The sequence below is a fragment of the Gobius niger genome (genome assembly GCF_951799975.1).
Source record: "Gobius niger genome assembly, chromosome: 6".
NCBI lineage: Eukaryota > Metazoa > Chordata > Actinopteri > Gobiiformes > Gobiidae > Gobius > Gobius niger.
In genome coordinates, this window is record NC_136857.1 from 7,362,218 (window position 1) to 7,382,123 (window position 19,906).

The 19,906-nt window shown below is 40.4% G+C and overlaps 1 protein-coding gene across 1 annotated transcript; it reads right to left on the minus strand.

Moving 5' to 3' along the window:
• Positions 1–8,297: 8,297 nt before the first annotated feature.
• Positions 8,298–18,717, minus strand: nt5dc2 (5'-nucleotidase domain containing 2). The gene is made up of 14 exons (XM_079559291.1): positions 18,312–18,717; positions 16,966–17,150; positions 16,354–16,428; positions 16,214–16,269; positions 16,024–16,117; positions 13,997–14,125; positions 13,550–13,610; positions 12,290–12,392; positions 11,975–12,076; positions 11,227–11,308; positions 11,048–11,134; positions 10,673–10,813; positions 9,483–9,547; positions 8,298–9,105 (listed from the first exon to the last, which is right to left on the minus strand). Exons 1-14 carry the CDS (start codon positions 18,682–18,684, stop codon positions 8,844–8,846), a joined length of 1,815 nt encoding a protein of 604 aa, XP_079415417.1. The 5' UTR covers positions 18,685–18,717; the 3' UTR covers positions 8,298–8,843.
• Positions 18,718–19,906: the final 1,189 nt, after the last annotated feature.

The following is a 19,906-nucleotide window of genomic DNA, read 5'->3' on the forward strand; positions in this document are numbered from 1 at the left end:
GTGATATATCGATATTTATAAATATATAAATATAAATACATTTTTAAATAAGATATTGAATTAGATCATATATCGCATATATCGATATAGTTATAATTTGCACAGTAATTCTTGCTTCAGGCAAAACTGAGCACTTTATTATCTCTTTCAATATAAATACTGCCCTCAGACAAAAGACTGACGTATTTTATTTTGTAGGCCATTTTTATTTAAGATTAAGACATTTTATAGTGAGTATTCAATAAAACTACTAACATTTCATTTTACAGCTCTCACTTTGCGGAAAAAATTGGGATATATATCGCATATCGATATTCAACCTAAATATATCGGGATATGACTTTTGGTCAATATCGCCCAGCCCGACTAACGGGACCTTCCCTTTATTCTGCTGGAGCCAGTGGTATCAGCGAACCAGCTCCATATTTCACAGTAGGTATGGTGCACTTTTCATAATAGGTCATTTTGCTACTTTTTTATGATTTAAAAAAAGCAAACTCACCATACTTCACCATAAATGTGTGTTTTGTTCATATTCTTTGAAAAATAAAATTCTGCTGGGGTATGTAAACTTTTGAGCACAACTGTATCTGCATTTCCCAGTATCTTATGTGTTGTAGTGAATAGTAAATCAAAGATAAAATAGGATGTGGTCTGATTTCAGTAAAGAAACCGCACACATGTCAGGGTATTAAAGTAATTCTGACTCTGTGGGTTAAATGTTCTACAGAGGGGAATGAAGTTGAAACAGCATTAATGATGCGCAGCAGACTATGCTTTGTAGCAAAGGCAATTTTAACCACATATGACAGGTTTCATTTGTGCCACAGTGAATGCTCTAAATAAAGTATTAATGGAAGAGGGTGAGTGTCATATTTAAATGATAGAACTGGGACTTGTTCATGGCCCATTGGTACAGTATGGTACTTTGCAATGGTTAAAGACATTCTAACTCTTTGAATGTGACAGTCCAGAAAGTTACGTAAAATAACGTATATAATCAAAAATGTCAAACCAAGGAAAACCAGGAAATATGGCAACCAAAATCTTAAATAGAAATGTGTTAACTATGTCCTCGTAAAAAGGTCTAAGCTGTAATGCACTTAATGGTTTCAACTTGAAAAAGAGCAGTTTCATCACTTGAGAGGAAGACATTCTTAGCCATGAAGTATTGCTCAAGAATGAAACAAAACACTACTGACACTTTTAAGACTTGCACATGACTAACAGGAAGCTCCTCTGAAAAAAACTACTGTATGGACAACGAGTGACGCAAATGGATACACGGAGGGGACTCACACTGACGACAGGGAGAGGGTGACTCATTCAGACATCTCCAATAGAAGCAGGACACTGCTGATAAGCTGCCTTCACTGGTCAGGCTGATACAGTCCTGTGTGGAGAGAAATGCAAACATGAATATAAATTATTACAAATAGCAGCCAGTGTTTTCTAAAAGTAGTCAAGTGCAGTGCCACCCTACTCCCGTCCAGATGAGTACTTCTGGAAAATGTAAACTTAGGCCTGCACAATTTTGAACACAGAATAGCAATTGCCATCAGTATCGTTTTTCTATTTTATTAAATCAAGATCTAGTTCACTTTTAAACACAATCAGAAGCATTAACATTTGAGAGAAGGATGAAATATGAAATTATTGCTAAATGGAAGAATTCCATGCATTGTAAAACATGTTTGTAGAGGTTCAAACTACAGGTTGAGCAGCTTTTATACTGTACACAAGACCACATGGAGTCAAGGTATTTTATTGTTTTCCAATATATTGTATACATGCCTTTCAGTCATGTGACTTTCTTTGCTATGGCGTTGTTTATGTACTTGTAATCATTGCTCAAGAAAATAACAGTAAAACACGGTCCCAGGGAGCGCACGTTTAGGTGAAGAAACCAGTGAGTCAGTGTTTAAGATGCTAGCATGCTACCGGTTAGCATTTAGCTTCAACAGCTCAGCTCTCCAAGAGAATCACACCCCAAACCTTGGCTACAACATGTGACAGAGGAGCTGAGCTGTAGTATTTCCCCAGTGTTCATCGATGTGAGCCACACATGTGTTTATCGTGTTGTAGCCATTGACAGTTGATTGAATCAACTGTCAATGATTGACAGTTGCTAACTGGTAGCATGATAACATCTTGATCAGCTGAAACACTCACTGAGACTTTGTTGACATAGCAAACTGTAAAAGTTCCCAAATCCCAGAGAAAGGTTTTCTGTTTCCTCTTTGATGAGTTAATTTAGTCTGAGGAGTGAAGCAGATCTTTAGTGAATCCTGCTGTTGCTTTTTTATTGTGCTATTGTTGCACGTTTTTGTCACATTTTTGTTGTGTTTTTGTCTAGTTTTCTCATGTTTTTGATGCTTTTTGGTCAGTTTTTCTTGCAGCCTTTTTGTCCCGTTTGTGTCACGTTTTCATTGCTTTTTCGTCAAGTTTTCATTGCTTCATTGGCCAGAGCGATGCCTCATTTGAAAGCTAAGACCTTGTACTGACAATACAAGGATTAATGGCAGCTAACTGGTTAAAAGCAAAACTTTAAATGTATACTTCATTTAGCCGCACAAATATTTGGAACAAGCGTGTTCATCGACGCGCATCGTTGACATGGTTCCAGCTGGGAGGGAAACCTACATGTGTGATGATGAAAGCGCAGCGCTGGCCTTACATAAACCAGGCATAAATAATCAACGGAAAATCTGGAGCACACAAAGCTACTGAGTCAGAGGAAACTGTATAATTACAAGGTAAACGAAACACTATACACAACTCTAAGAAGCATATACTAGGGCTCCACAGAAGGAGAAAAAAATTGCGATATTCTATAATTGTCGAGATATTTTACTAAACCATTTCAGCACAGAATATCCCATTAATTATAATCATTATTTCATCAAAATGTCTCAAACCAAGACTTAAATCAATCCTAAAATTGATTTGAAGAAAATTAGGTGAAAAAAAAAATGGTATTGCATTGTATTGTATTAAACTTGCAAACATCCCACATTCACATGCTGTTTACTTATCCATTCAGTTCAATCAATGTCAATGAAATCACCACAAAAATAGAAAAACCCCGGCTGCCTGAAATGTTAAATGCACAGATTGAGTGCTCTTCTTGTTCGGGGTGATTAGACGTTACACAGGGTATCCTTGCAAACGCCTACTCAAGAGATTCGTAAGATCCAATTAAAATCGGTCTTTAGGCAGCGTCTTTTTCCCAGAATCCCTTTGGAGCCTCCTTTGTTTGTTTGCCAAAGGGAGCACAAACTTTATAAATTAACTAGCACAGCGAGGTTGTCTCACACGACCCAGCATGAGAAAAACAAGGAAAACACTCAAAACAAACAAACTTAAAAACAGGAGAAGGAAAATAACACGAGCTGTTGCAAAGCTTCGACACCTTTGTAAGTTATGTATAAATCATGGAGCTTTTTTTAGGAAACCAATAGTAAATAGACGAGAAAGCTTATGGGGAAATGCAGGGGTCGGACTAGGACTGAAAAACGGCCCTGGACTCTGACCAACCTGGCCCAAATTAGCGTAAATGCGACACTTCTTGACCGAAGAGCAACAGTGTAATGCCTGATTTGAAAGCCAAGACCTACAAAAAAAAAAAAAAAAAAAAAAAACAGCGCACGCCAGGGAACCGGCCCACTACAGACCAGTCGCCCTGACCTCCCACCTGATGAAGACAATGGAGCGGCTCATCCTCACCCACCTCCGCTCTGTGGTAAGCCCCACCCTTGACCCGCTGCAGTTTGCTTACAGACCCAACATCGGAGTGGAGGACGCTGTCATCTACCTGTCGGAGCAGGCGCTCACGCACCTGGAGCACGCCGGGAACGCTGTGAGGGTCATGTTATTTGACTTCTCCAGTGCCTTCAACACCATCAGGCTGGAGGACGCGGGAGTGGATGAACATCTCACCGCATGGACCATCGACTACCTCACGGACCGACCACAGTATGTGCGGCTGCGCAGCTGTGAGTCTGAGGTGGTCGTCTGCAGCACCGGGGCCCCTCAGGGCACCGTCCTCTCACCGTTTCTCTTCACCATCTACACATCGGACTTCACATACAACACGGACAGTTGTCATCTCCAGAAGTTCTCCGACGACTCCGCCATCGTGGGCTGTGTGTCTAAGGGGAACAACCTGGAGTACCGGTCAGTCATCATAGACTTTGTGGACTGGTGTGAGCGCAACCACCTGTGCTTGAACATCAGTAAGACGAAGGAGATGGTGATCGACTTCACGAGGAAGCCACTACCGCACACACCGCTGAACATCCAGGGGGAGGACATTGAGGAGGTGGACAGTTTCAAGTACCTGGGTGTTCACCTCAACAATAAACTGGACTGGTCCCACAACACCATCGCCCTGTACAAGAAGGGCCAAAGTCGCCTTCACCTTCTGAGGAGACTGAGGTCGTTCGGAGTGAGCAGGCCTCTGCTCAGGACTTTTTATGACTCTGTGGTGGCCTCTGCTCTCCACTACGCTGCCGTGTGCTGGGCCCCGGGCAGCACAGAGCGGGACAAGAACAGACTGAACAAGCTGGTCAGGAGGGCCAGCTCCGTCCTGGGCTGCCCCCTGGACTCTGTGGAGGAGGTGAGGGACAGGAGGGTGTTAGCCAAGCTCACCTCCATCATGGACAACACCTCCCACCCACTGCATGGGACTGTAGAAGAGCTGAGCAGCTCTCTCAGTGGCAGACTGAGACACCCTCAGTGCAGGACGGAGCGCTACCGCAAAGCCTTCATCCCCACTGCTGTCAGACTGTACAATAAGACTGATAATAAGACTAAGTAACGCCGACTGTAACAAGTGAATTTCTCCTTTGTGAGATCAATAAAGGTTTATCTTATCTTATCTTATCTTATCTTACAAAAGTGATTGAAACTTTTTGTCACATCGCCGCATTTTTGTCATGTTTTTTTGTTGCTTTCTCATAACTTTTTAGTGTGTTTTCGTCACATTTTTCGTCACTTTTTGTGTGTTTTTTTGTGTGTTTTTTTGTTGTGTATTCGACGTCACTGTCTTGTGTTTTTGTTATGTTATTATGACTATTTTGTTGGTTTTTCATTGCTTTTCTTCATTGCTTTGTTGTGTTTTCGTCTCTTTTTTGTCATGTTTTTATTGGTTTTTCATTGCTTTTTTTCCTTGCTTTGCTATGTTTTTGTCATGTTTTTTTTTTTTTTTCACTTTTTTGTTTGTTTGTTGCTTTGTAGTTGTGTTTTCGTCACATTTCTATTGTGTTTTCGTGGATTTTTTGTTGGTTTTTCATAGCTTTCTTTTGCTTTTCCGGCACATTTTTGTTCCATTTTCATCCTCGTCGCTATTTTGATGCTTTTCTTTTAAGCTTTTAGATTTAGGTAAAGCTTGGTTAAGGCGGGGGATAAGAGGAGAAAATTGAGAGGCCGGACTGACCCGAGAGCCAGTGGCCATTCTGTGCTCTTCCAGAATGAACATATGGCCAGTCCGCCCCTGGGGAAATGTGAAAGTTATAACTAATAACTAATAATAATAGCCAGCATTATTAAGGCCTCAGAGAACAGCCATTTCCAATCTTTTATTTTACTTAAAGAGGGGGTATTATGCTTTTTTCAATCACATAGCACCAGTCTATAGCACACTACAATGATGACCAAACCTTCTGTTGGTCTGTAAATGCAGTAAATTAGAATAACTGCCTTGTATAAAATTGCTCTCTCAAAATGGCTGTAGTGAATGTCTTGAAATAGGCCTCTGTCTCTTTAAGAACCTCTGACTCTTTCAGACACGCCCCCTCCACACGCTGTCTGTGGCATCAGTGGGGAGGGGGTTCTGCTGAGGAGCAGTGGTTGGTTACTCGGCTGGTGACGAAAGCTCGGAAGCGTCTCCAGGAGGTGGGGGCGTTCCTAGGAGGACTCAGGCAAACCTATCCCTAAAATGGCCGCCATCAGAGTTTTTACAGATTACTCAAAAATACGTGAATGTGCCAAGGCAACACTTCAGGCATGTTTTTAATGAGGGAATGACATAATAACATGATGTAAAGCTTGAAAAAGTCCATTTTGCATAATACAGTAATAAAATAAAACAACAGTGACCCAATTAATTTGAAAATTTTTGAGTAACCATGGGACGTTAATGGTGCAAACCCTTTACTTTTAGTAGCCAAGATAATTCAACACAAGAAAATAGGTTTATCTTAATAATATACAATACATAAAAATAAATGCATTTATACATGTATTCCACATTTATAAATGCATTTTTTTGGGTTGCTTTTACTGAACAAGCTTATGTGTGAGTTAAGAGGGAGGCTGCAAGGCCGAGCTTCAGGCTGGAGACGCCATATTTTTTGCTCTTTGTGCTCCCATGTTTGTAAATAATTACTGAAAGACATAGTTGTCATTTTCAGAAGAACTAAGGCAAGGCGAGTTTATTTATACAGCATATCTATCATCATATCTACAAAGACAAAAAAAATGTGGATTTAAAAAAAATGCACTCGGATCAAAACAAGGCTAAATTGGGAAAACTCTGATTGAAAAGCATGTGTTTTTCTTATGTAAAAAATGCAAAACCCAAATTAGACAGAAGGAAGGCTTAGGGGATAATGCAAATGGGTATACCTACATCTTCTTGCAACATGTCTATTGCATCTCCTTAACAATAATTTGGTGATTTACAGTGCAGCCCCAGAGTTCAAACTTTTTCAGCATATCACATGGTACATGAAAATCCCAAATGTACAAATGTTAAAATAAAGCTTTGAGTTTTGTGTCTTGCTTGTTTACTGCGGAGGGAAAACTTCTCCAAAGCCTGTGGTATAAAACACCACAAAATATGTTGTGGCATAGCTAAAAGGAAGCTACTTCCTTCTGGGTCGCAGTGTTCTCTGATTGTTTTTGAAAGCCCAGAGCCTGTGATGCAAACTTCTGCTACGCAATGTGCAGAACAGCAAGTGAGATGTAGAGTGAGGGAAAGTTGGCAGCAGTTAAAGATACGCAAAGTAAACAACTTTCAGAAGGGAACTAAGAAAACGTGTTTAAGTTCACATGACTTTAAAACACACTGGATTTGGAAGTGCTTTGGTACAATTATATGTAAAATGTTAATTCTTAGCTTTTCACATTATGCTACTGTAGATTAGATCAATTCAGAAACATAAACGCAATGTCTAATAGCCACTTGAATTAGGCTTTGGATGACTGCTTTCCTTTTCACAAGTGGTAACGGATTCCTGCTGAGTGTCAATCACAACCTGCACAATCATTCAACATAGACAAGATACTTCTGTTGGTATTGAAAGATACTTCTACGTTAAAATAAGCACTTGGGTGTGGTTTAAGCCGCGTGGAGGAGCCACGAGCACATCTTGTCCACAACTTGAGACGACGTGCGTAAAAAACAGATAAACCGCACAGCAGAAAGTAAACATGGTCACGTGCGTCATGCCTGTAGCACATGAAAACTTACAACTCCGCGACAAGTGGTTGCAAAAACAAGTGGTTGCCCATCCACGAAGAGTTTTAATGTTCAGATTTCTATTTTAAGTCAGTCTATTTTATAGGCCAAGATAAATGATGCTTACAAAGATCATGCCCATACACTTAGCCAATTGGTAGAAGTGCTGCCGCTCAAAACTCATTGAAAACTAAAAATTGACCTAAATTGGTAACTTAAAACACAATGCGCTTAATCACATAACACTCAACTCAAAAGTGGTTTGATAAAAGTGCATTAATTACCTGCTGGTGCTGGTAGTCCTCCCTGCGCGCGCTGTAGTGAATGGTCATGTGACGGGCCAATCAGCTAATGGTGATGTACCCCCTGCAGGGGGGTACGGTGCGGGGACCACCGTGGGTACACAGAATATTTCAGATTTAAAAAGTACAGTATGTTATTTTATAAGTAAACTTTTCAATGATACTCTGCAGTAAAAGGTTTGAATTTCAGAGTTTTTTTTTTTTTTTTGCTTTATTTTGAACACAATATACAAATACATACCTTTAAATAAGCCTAGCAGATTATTTTAGAGTTGAGGGTACTTTGAGTAGAAAGGAATGCCACAAGGAGTGAGACTAAACAAGTTTGGAACCACTGCAGGACTCTACAGCCTGGCAACCAATGTTGCCAGGAGTCTGTTAATACAACCGCTGTTAATGTAATTAATTCTGTGACTTTAACCAAGCTTGGGTCAAATTGTAACATGGAGTGATCGATGGCATAAATAAACTTCTCAGTCTTTTGGGGTGAAAAGATAAAATAAAACACACACATCTGTAAAATGTAAGTTCTTTATTATAAATGTGCGGATACAGCTCAGTATTGTCATTGCAACCAAAAAACAAGTTCAGCTGATGTGCGTACTCCAGTTCAATACCATGTAAATACCATGTAAAAAAAAAAAAAAAGATGCTCTCTGAACAGAAGCTCCCCGAAAGCAGCACTCTCAAGTGTAATATGAAAGTGAGTCACTATGGAGAATAGTATTGCTTTGCTCCTGTGAAGAGAGTTGTGCGTAACTTCTTTTTTTTGGCTAAAAAGTGAAATTAGTAACAAGGGGTGGGCGATATGGCAAACGCATAAATTCATATTACGATTCCATAGATGAGTCCAGGTCTCAATTGAATCCATGAAGTCGTGAAGCGATAACAAAGCTCCTTTTGCGAGTGGGAAAAGCAGACATGTGTGTTTGAGCAAACAGCTGCATTTAACACATACATTACATTGCATTTCGCCCACCCCACACAATCGTTCAAAAATAAAAAGTCCTTATAGATCGTTTCAAGTGTTGATCAAGGATAAACAAAATCCTATGAGTCCATGAGTGCATCTCTTTGTTCTATCGGATGCTGGACATCTCATCCAGATGTGGAGTTTTCCTGCAGCCCGTGCACAGCTGGTCCATCCACAGTGGCGCCTCGTGCTGCAGAGGCGTGCGGCGCGGGTAAAAAGTGAAGTCTGGGTCATATTTCAACAGGCAGCTGAGCGACGCCATGTACAGGTCTGAAAAGCGACACAGCCTCCGAGAGAAGTACGTCGGGTTGTGGCACGTCCTGAAGATGCTCCCAAACTGAGGATTAAACAAGTTCTTTGCGATTATCCTGAAAAGGAAGAGCAAAATGTGAGAATTTAATATTCATACAGGTAGAAAAGCCTTACAATTCTACTAGGGCTGCACAATATAATGGCAACATCATTATTATTGCAAGATTCGGCGATGCAGTACTATTTACAATTGCTGAGGCCTTCGATCTGATAGAGAAACGCATTTTTTGCCAACAAAACCTAAAACAAAAACCTAGTAATGTCCAGAAGTTCAGATGCGGTCGTGATTTTTGTAATGTGTTCCATTTTGACCTCACTCCTGACTTACTATTGTTTTCACACAATTTGCTGAAAAGATTTGGAATCTGTTTGGCGATAACTTTCAATATCACAATCCTCATATTGTGCAGCCATAAATTCTACTAGAGCTCACCTAAGTTCTTCTCTTTCCTTTTGCCATTCCTGGAAAACCTCTTTCGATGCTGGGTCCCGGTGTGTCTGGAAGAAAAGATATACAAGAACGTGTAATCAGTTTACAATCAAACCATAGTAGTACACAATGTCATTAAGAGCTTCCACTATTCAACCATGTTTTGTGGTTTAGACTTTCTCAAATGGGGCACACACTGAATGATGAATGGTGCACAATACATCCACAGACATAATGTTAATAGACTCCATCTCCTCACTCCTCCATGTTTGCCATAATTACTACGTTCGAGGGAGAAATCATGGCGGATTACAGACTCTTCCTACCCTGCGCTGACGGAGCACGTTCCCAAAAATGGCATAAGGGCGGGATCTTCACTGTAGACTAGACCCTCGCGGGGCCCATAGTTCGGTCGTAGCCGTGCCATTAGCTCTAATGCAAACTGCCTGTCAATCAATGTCCGGCCCTCATTAGTATACAAGCTTTCTAAAAATGTTCTTACGGACACTGGTTTCTTTAACCAACTAACCCAGCGTTCTCACAGGAGCAATATCTAGGTGTAGCAAGTTCCAAAAAAAAAAATTAGAAACCAGTTGCTTTAAAACTTGTGGAAAGTGCAACGCTACCTAATGGAAAACTAGCCTGTTTTGCCGGCCACATATAGAGGTATTGCAGCAATGGCGGACAATGTCGGCCCCTAGTGTCGTGGTCTTAAAGGAATAGGCCACCGTTTTTACATACTGAGATATGTTCTTACCTTTGGAGCTATAGTGGAGAGAGAGAGAGGCTAAATGCTAACGCCGTCTGCGCTGTGTTTACGTGATAGAAGGCACGGGGGAAGACCAGACAGGTCCTAAAGAACTCGTCAAAGCTAAGGTAAGAACATATCTCAGTATGTAAAAACGGTGGCCTATTCCTTTAAAGCAGTGCAACCAGCGGCCATTGATTACATCTTGAAGGACCAATCTCAAAAGAGTAGTTTAACACTATTATTTTTGCTGTATATGCAGAAAAAGAAAATGGATGAATGTGGCTTGGATTTCTGACCTTGTTCTCCCCGTACTTCTAACATTTGTAGCAATCATTTGGTTACAGTTGAGCAATAGGTCTGTGATATTGTACGACAGACAAAACTTGCATGTGCCTCGACAAAGAAAGACAGTGTTTGGGTTTCACATTTCCCCGAGTCTTACCTGCAGTTGTTCCAGGAGGCCTGTCAGCGCTTGCATCCAGGTGAGGCTGGTCGAATAACGGCTGGTGCTCACGATCTTTGTCTCCTGCTCCAGCTCCGGGACTATGGCTGCTGTGCGCCACCCATGACGAAGCGTTAAGTCCTGGTATATCAAAAGAAATCAGATAAAGCAAGTTAGGGGACAAGAAGCTGCAAAAAAAGTTATTAAAAAAAAGCTATCTGTAACTAAATAGAGTTGTATATTGTGGAAATCTCAATCTAACACTAAAGTTTACCATAGACACATCCCTGTAATGAACATAATAAATCAGTGCTGGAGATAATTGTGTAACCCTGTTCTACGTCTATTGCCTTTTGCAAGTGTCCAATTACTCACAGCCAAGTCACTGTAAAGATGGTCTCCAAAGTACAAGACTTTGGATCCACGCCAGCCGGTCAGCTTGAGAAAGTCAAACAAGTTCCCCTGAGGCAGAACACAAGAAAAACAAGCTCAGTGTGTGTGAAAACAGGAGTCGTCGGTTTTTCTTTCCTTTTAAAGAATCAAAAGGAACTGACCTGTTTGTAGATTTGTCCCTTCTCCAGACTCTTTATTTTGTCCCATCGCAGCGCGCCATCACAGTCCTGTCTTCGGAAAGGTCTAAGTGAAATATACACAACATTAAGATCTTCCTTTTAAATGTACAAAACTGATCATGGATGTTGCAATTAAATCAATATTTTTTTTAGATTTATAGTTAAAAGAGACTACACGGAGTTTAAAAATGTTAAAATTAAGTATTTTCCTCCTCCTACATGTTTCAACAATGTCCTAAGGTGTAGAATGAGCCTAGACATATTCACCACAACTGCCTCTAAAATCCTGCACGGTCACTCAAAAACGTGTTATTTCAGTCCGAAGTGCTGTCATGCACAAGCTTAATATAGACGGTGCAGTTGCCAGTATGAACTGAGGTGGCAGTAGTGAGTATAAAATGGCTAACTTGCACCTAGCCCCTCTAAGAATTTTCTTTATTTGGATCAAGTTGGAAGCACAACGCTTGGTTTGGTGAAAACAGCTACACTTTTTATACATTTACAACCATGAACAAATTTATGGGACTTGTTAGAGTGAGCGCTTTTTTTCTAAATACTGCCATTTTGTAGTTTTTTTCCCTTCATATAAATTTAAGTAGCAAGCATTTAAATGTAATCTGCACACAGACTAAACCTAGACAGTACCATACAAATTTCTTAATAAACCCCAAAGGAAAGAGAACAATGTTTTAAGTTCGAAAATCTATTCTTCATGATCCGTGTAACTCACTTGACACAGTCCGTGAAGAAATGAGGCTTGTCGGCCTGCACAATAACAACGTCGAAGAAGTCTCTCCAGTTTTTTCCAACCATATGCGTCATCCCTTTATCCCTGTAACAAAATTCCCAGCGAGTTGCATGAGAACAAAACACTGGATACATTTATGTGACACACTTAAATCAGGACTGAGATGCTACGCCCAACAGTTACTTTAGCATTTTACCCTTACTCGAGTAATTATTTTCTTCAGCACATGCTCTGGTAACATAGTATAAATGGCCTACACTGAGGCCTGCAGATGAAGATTAGATACTGGACACTTACACAAAGGCGAATGGACTGTTCGTGATAAGGAAAAGTTTCTTCCCATTTTCAACCAGTTTGTGCAAAACCGCATCGGTCTCCTCTCCTCTGAGGATGTACTCATCTGAGAAGAGGAATAGATTTAGACAGATATGGGATGTTGCGCACAAAAGTCAGGTATGTAAACAGTTAAAGGCCAACAGGAAATGGTTTAACCTCATAACCTACAGTGCATGAGACAGGTCAGACAAGAGGATCGAAGTAGTGTTTCCGCACCAGGATCAGTTTAAAAGGCATTGATCGATAATAATCAAGAACTTCCAACAGGTTATCTGCCGACCTCGTGACCCTCTGAAAAAAGTCTTGCACACTTTGACCACAGCCCTCCAGTTGGTAATTTTTTTGTAAGATCTTATCAACCGTTGTAGAGAAGCTAAATCATTGACTGGACTGGATTTTGGTAAAGTTGAGGTCATTTTGCTTCTAATCACAGAAGCTTCTTCTTAGCTCTTTAGGTCAGAAAAAGTTATACCCAAACTGGAGCGGTCTAAATAAGACTCCGGCTCCTCCCCGGAGGAGGGAACCAAAGCTACCAAACACCCCCACTCAAGTTGTTTACAGTAGATCACTTGCAACTCTTTGTTCCGCTTTACTGCTGAGTCACTGGCCGTAGACGACCCATTAGCCTCAACAAAAGAGGGTCGTCCACATGATCTCAATAGGCCATTACAGAGCGCCACCCTCTATGGGATGTTTGGCAGTGTTGGTTCCCTCTTCCTGGGAGGAGCCTGGGTCTAAAGACTGTGCAAGTTTGGGTAAAAGTGTCTTTTCTGACCTAAAGAGCAAAGAAGAAGCTTCTGTGACAAGAAAAACGTCCTCAACTTTACCAAAACCCAGTCCAGTCAATGATTTAGCTTTTCCACGATAGATACTCCCTGGATGAATGAGAGCCTTCACAAACATCTTCTCAACTTGATCTCAAGCTTTTTCTGGTTTGACATTTTTGTTTATTATTTTTCCGCAATGTAAATGGGTTCAGGATGGGACATAAGACAAAGATTACACAACAATCCCACTTCTATCCTTTGAAGTGGGATTAGGAGAATCCCCCACTTCTTTCCAAGTCACTTCCGTTGAAGATTTTCATAAAACAGAAACTTTACAAGTGTAAAATTATGACTATTAAATAAACGCTGCAGGCATTATCCAATCAAACAGACCTGTCACATGCACTTTGGTCAGCTGAAGTAATGCATTTGAGTGTGCCTTTGGCTTTCTTACCAAGATCCTGCATAATCCATTTGTACATGTATCCTTTTAGGTGAACCATGCCAACAGCTTCCTGTAAAACACATTAAAACAATCATAAATGTAAAATGCTCAAACAAACTAAACTAGAGTAATAAAACAAACTGCAATGTTAACTAGGAGGCTTCAAAAGGTGTTCAGACCATTTTGTTATATAGCAATCAGATCATTAAATGGAGGGTCATGATTATCAATGTATGACTTGACCATTTCCTGAACTCTCTGCATGTAAATAGTGGACACGCACTGTACGAGACTGTAACAGGAGCCCTTTGCAAAACAGAGCAACAGAACACTGTAGTACGCTACCCGTGAGATCTCAATGCAAACTTTAAACTAGACGACACGTTGTGCGGACTAACCCTGAGAAAATATACATCAGAAAGCTTAGAAATCTGATGTGGGGGAAATGATTCTCACCGTCACATCTTTGTAGAGGTGAACCGGATCGTAGTCAATGTTGTTCTTGATGAAGAAATCATTCGCCACCGCCATGAGAGTCATTTCCGGGATGGAGAAGATGTCCATGTACTGCTTCACTTTAGGGCCCTGTGTGGAACAAACAAATGAAAAATCATGATTGAAGAACGTCAGAATGTAGGGCTGCACAATGAGAAAGAAACTATTTGGTAATTGTCTTAAATACAGCAACAACAATATTCTTCGGAACCACTTCAATACAGTAAGCTTCATAGCGAATTGTGTCATAGCCAGACAAAGCTTAAATTAAAGAGAGAAAAAAAAAAAAAAGGAAAATCATGACTAAAACTAAATTGCTGTACTTTTTGTTATCGTTTTAGGCAAACATGGCTATTGGGACATCTTAAATTTGGCGACAATTTGTGTAACCTGGTAGAGTAAACAATGTATTGCATCACATGTTCTTTTGAGAGGTCACAGGGAGAACACAGAACGTTGTGGTGCTTGGGGCGGGGAAGCTTCAAGTGGGATTAGAAAAAAGAAAGAGGCCATTCTTGAGGCCAGAGTGCTTGACAACACATGATGGATTCTTGACACGCATTTTCAGCTCACCTTCAGCCTCTGAGACTCCAGCTCAAAATGATCATGGAGTGCAGGAATGTTTCTGCTAGAGGCAACTTAAAAACTACTATTGACTTGTGTCTGTAGCTGCAATTAGATAATGGCAGCGTTACCGTAGTTACAAATGAGTCAGTCTCCACGAGGTCTTATGCTTTAGACCTGCTGACCCTATAGCTTAGACAGCTAGACCATTATTACTATTCAAGATGCTTAAGTTAAGCAGTTCATATTTAAGTCTTTTCTCAAATGCTTGTGGTTATGGACATGTTAAAAATGTTTTTTGTTTTTTTTACAGTAATCATCTGGACTGGGTTATTTCTTAATGAAAGGAGGTCAAAGGTCAAAAGATTTCCGCTCAAAAAACAAAGTCCAGATGAACATTACAAGGTCAAGACCTTTGTAATTTGACTCTGTAGAGATCCAAGGCCTTCAGCTGCAACAATTTACTTTATAGCCAGGGCAGGCAGGAACTTTCAGGCTCACTGATCATCACACTCCAATGTTTTAGACATAGGTTAGTTGTATTATAAGAAATAAAAATGCATTGGTAAACACAGACCACATTTGGGTGTAGGCCTTGCAGAATACAAGATAGTACCTCGTATGTACTGTATAAAGTATGCAGCATATATATATATATATATATATATATATATATATATATATATATATATATATATATATATATATATATGTGTTTATTTATTTATTTAACAAACGCCAAAGTGAAATCTCAATATTAAAACATCTAATTGGTCACAATGGTCTGTGAACGTCATGTGTAATTTACCAGCATCTGAATCTGTCATAATAGAGCGATAGTACAACTATGTTGAATATCAGACAGCTTAAACAGATCCACAGTGGCACTGCTAATCCTGGACATGCCCGTCTGAAACGATGGGATTATGACAGTTGTGTGTCACCATGACTGGAGCAAAATCTGTGCTCAGTTTTGTGCTAAGGGAAAGTGCCAGCGGGAAAGTGCCAGCTCTGTAGCTGAAGAGCACACTTCTGTAAATGAGCAGGTACGGGGAAAAATAATGTGGGAAAAGTGCTCTGACTGCACTTTTTCCTTACTTTGCATTCAAAATTAAACACGCTTCAGGTCAATTAAGTGCACATTTGACCAAACAGAAGCATTCACATTTGAGAAGATGCTGAAATATAAAGAGCTTTTTGTCTGTAGGGTCACGTTTTGCATGCAAGAAGGCTCTGTAATTAACATTACATCACTTGGATCAGATTCTTGGCTTTTTTTACTTAAAGGAACCCATGAGTCAGGACTCTGTAAAATTCCACAGTCACTGAAGTAGCTCAGCCCTACATTTTTTCCGAGCCTTTTGTTACATGTTTTTTTATATTTTTGTTTAATCTCTTAGGCTTACTTTTCACCATTTTCTTACCTTTCCGTAGAAACCACTGTCCTGCTCCAGAGGTATGTGAAAGGTCCCACCAAATAGCTCCAGCACCTCCTCGTCCGGGACAGGACTCAATCCTCTGGACAAAACAAGACAGAGTTTAAAGTTCAAATTAAATTAGGCAAACACTATAAAGCAATGACAGAATAATATCATTACTTAAAAGCCTTTTTACCTGTAAACTGTCCCTTGTTGGATATAGTGAAATGCATCAATTTTCATCAGAAGTCCCTAGAACACAAATACATTCATATTAGAGAACAAAGACAAAACATTTAAAGACAATTTTAATTAATGGAGTAACAATAAATGTACCTTTTGAATGTCGTAGTGAAGCCCTCGAGCAGCAAAGTTAGGTATGTAGTCGTACTTGCGGATGTCTTGAGGATACTGTCAAAGTGAACACAAAGCTGAAGTTACTGAAAGGAATGACCCGTGAACAAGGACAAAGCACTTCTTGTCCATTACGGGCAAAAATATAAAAATATCTTTGCAAAACAGTCTGCCTGGTTTTAGGATTAGAGGCTCAATAAAGCAGGCGAAGAATGACCAATGTTTTTCACTGTGCTTTATGTGGAGATATTGTCAGCAAAGTGTGACAAAAATGCATTTACAGGATAAAGCTTTTCCTATACATATCTATGGAGGAATGCTGATTCAGTGAAATGGTGCATATTAAACATTTTTCTTTATTTCGAAGACCACTTTGACCCGCCAACCCAAAGAAAAACTTTGCCAGCATTGTCTTCCTTAAAAAGGATAATAATAATAATAATAATAATAATAATAATAATAATAATAATAATAATAATAATAATAATAATAATAATAATAATAATAATAATAATAATAATAATAATAATAATAATAATAATAATAATAATAATGCATTAGTCTTCTATAGTGTTCTGAGAATAAAACAAGTACCTTGAAGTGGTCGATGAGAAAGCCTCTGGCAGCATTGTAGATCATAGAGTGAAGTGCGTTCGAATACAGAGCCAAAGTATAGTCATAATCAAAGCCATAGATGTCCACCTCAGCCAGGCTCACTTCGTTGTTGGCGTAGATTGTAGAGGAGTTGAGAATACCACAGGCTCCCGGTGGAATTAGATCTGCAACACAGGAACAGTACAGTCATCCAGCTCTGGGAGAAATCAGGGCGTCCTCATCCAACTAATGTTTGTTTTTGTTTTGCTGCTGATTAAAGAACATTTCAGGAAACAGGAGTGTTCCACTGTTTCTGATCAAAAGGAATTGGCAGGCATGACAGGAGTTGCATCAGCCAAGCCAATATGTAAACCAGCACTTCAATGGACCGAGTCAGTCCAAAAGAACAGTTTGTCCACAGGGCAGTGTCTTGAGACGACTTTGGGGAAGCATGAAAATCATGCATTAAGAATTTATAAAGCATTTAATGCTGAGTAAGCAACACTGTTTACAACAGTTTGCAGTGCTTTGATCGCACCAGCCAAATCAAACAAAATCTTTAATTGTAACACAGAAATGTCCTGCCAAGCTACAAATCAAAGAGAAACAAGAAAGTAGGCCACTGCCTCCAAAGTCCAGGGAAAACTCGATACATGCATGTGATAATCGCATGCCCTGATATGTTGATCTGAAATGCTGCATGTTCACAAACTGGAACTAAATGTGCAAAAATGCTGTAGGCAACACGTTTACAGTTAATGTATTACAAAAGATTGTATTATAAAGATTTCTAAAAGGTTTGAATTTTTGCATGGCATTTTGCAAAAATATATTTTGTCAACCACAGTTTAGTTTTGCATCCTGAATGCATCACAGTGAAGTAAAAACTGCACACACACAAACAGTAGAAAAGGCAGATGTAGAGATAGTTTTCATTTTCCTGTTACTCTTTGGGCAGAGGCGTGTACAGCGTGTACTGTAGCGGGCATGCTTTGTTTTTGTTCTCACACGCACTTCCCCCCTCTCAATATGCACGTACAGCTGCCATGCAGCCCATGAGCCATGATCCTCCTCTGACTCTGCTCCACTGGGGATACGATACATGGGCAATCATTGCAATATACAATATACAACATACAACATGCATGTACAGCTTTAAAGACAGGCTGCAGAGTGAGAGCGGTTTGGGAAGTGCCAGGCCAACGGCGCCTTTAGGCCACTTCTGAACTATGTCAACATGAACAGACACAATATCTCCTTTAGAGAAATGTGGTGCAGCGACGGGACAGACACTGAGGACTGTTTTGTACATGGGGACAGTGTGTGTGGCAAAGAGGGGCCCTTACCGTGCACGAGCCGCTTCATTTCTTGGTACCGAGACCACAGGTAGGTCGTCTGATCCATGGGCGCAGCTTTGGTAAAATATGACCGTCCTCTCACCCCGCTGACTCCCGGAGCTCCTCCCGGCTCTTCGGGCTTCTTGTTGCCTCCGACTGGGGCTGCTCTGTTGGAGGGATCACTGGATGGACCCGCGTCCACACCACCCGACCCGGCCGAGCCGCCACCACAACTTTGCTCGTTTGTTTTTTCATCACAGCTCTGTTTTCCTTTGGCAGAGCCGCAGCAGGTCGTGGCGAGTCTGTTCCCACAGGGCGAGCTCCTCCTGCCCTGCGTCCAAAGGGAACGAGTTAATGCAGAACCCACTGTTTTTAAAGACATTTTAACAACCTGGGTCGACGGCTGCTGCGATGAACTTGAAGCTGGAAGACAAAAACAACCCGAGCCCCGCGCGGCCCCTCCTTTTAAGAGGCGGGATATCAGCCTCTGCAGCCAATCAGGAGCGACTTAATACCGCGTGGGTATTATGGGGTCACGTCAGGGAACCGCGAGGGTCCTCCTGTGGATGCAAGGAGCTCCCAAGTACGAGTCATCGAGGTGTCAATACCTCTCAGTTATCGCCATTGGTCTTACTCTTATCTTATCAGGTTTACTTACAGTTTCCTCTTGTGGAAGTAGGTGTGTGCGCTTTTGTGTTCAATTATTCTAGGGTGGAAGTTTTTCTTTTTAGGGGGAGGGGGGTTGCTGGTTCTATCCATAGACTGTAGAAATCATCTCGTCTATGTTCAGGAATAACAATCGCGTGGTAATTAAACCTCTTATTGTGCAAATTAGGGACGTCCCATGATCTGAAAATTGGACAGTTTTGCCTTCATGTTTTCCCTTATCAGCTGGGCCAGCTTCTACAGCCTAGGGGCACAGCGGGGGATTCTCATGGATGTATAGATCATGGGGCCCCTCATGGATCTATTATAAAGATCATGGGGCCCCTCATGGATCTATTATAAAGATCATGGGGCCCCTCATGGATCTATTTTAAAGACCATGGGGCCCCTCATGGACGCCTGATTTTGTTTTTGTACTCAGTGTTGTTTACGTTCAAAGGTGGGCAGTACTCAGCTATATTTACTATACTATATATTTAAGTAGCTACCTCATGGAGTCATTGTACTTTAGCAAGTTTTTTTTTGTAAAGTACTTCTGCTTGAGTAATATTAAAATGAAGTATCTGTACTTTACTTGAGTAAACAGTAACTCGTGCCTGTGAGTAAATCTTTTGGCGAAGTGACAAATATTCATTTTGACGCATAAAAAATATGTATGCCTTGTTTTGTTTGTTTTCATAACGATTTATTCGTTTTATGAGAATCTAAAAATGTTCACATTATAACATGTTTTGTTTCTCATGTTATGTCACAACAGAATCATAAATCAGTCTCTAAGTATTATTTCTACTTGAGTAAAATTATATTAAAGTAACATTACTCCTGAGTAAATATTTTGGTAACTTTCAATATTGCTCTGTAAAAAATAGTTGTGGGATGAATAAACTCCTCCCAAATTAACAACATATTTTCCAAAATTAGATGACCTTGAGACCCAT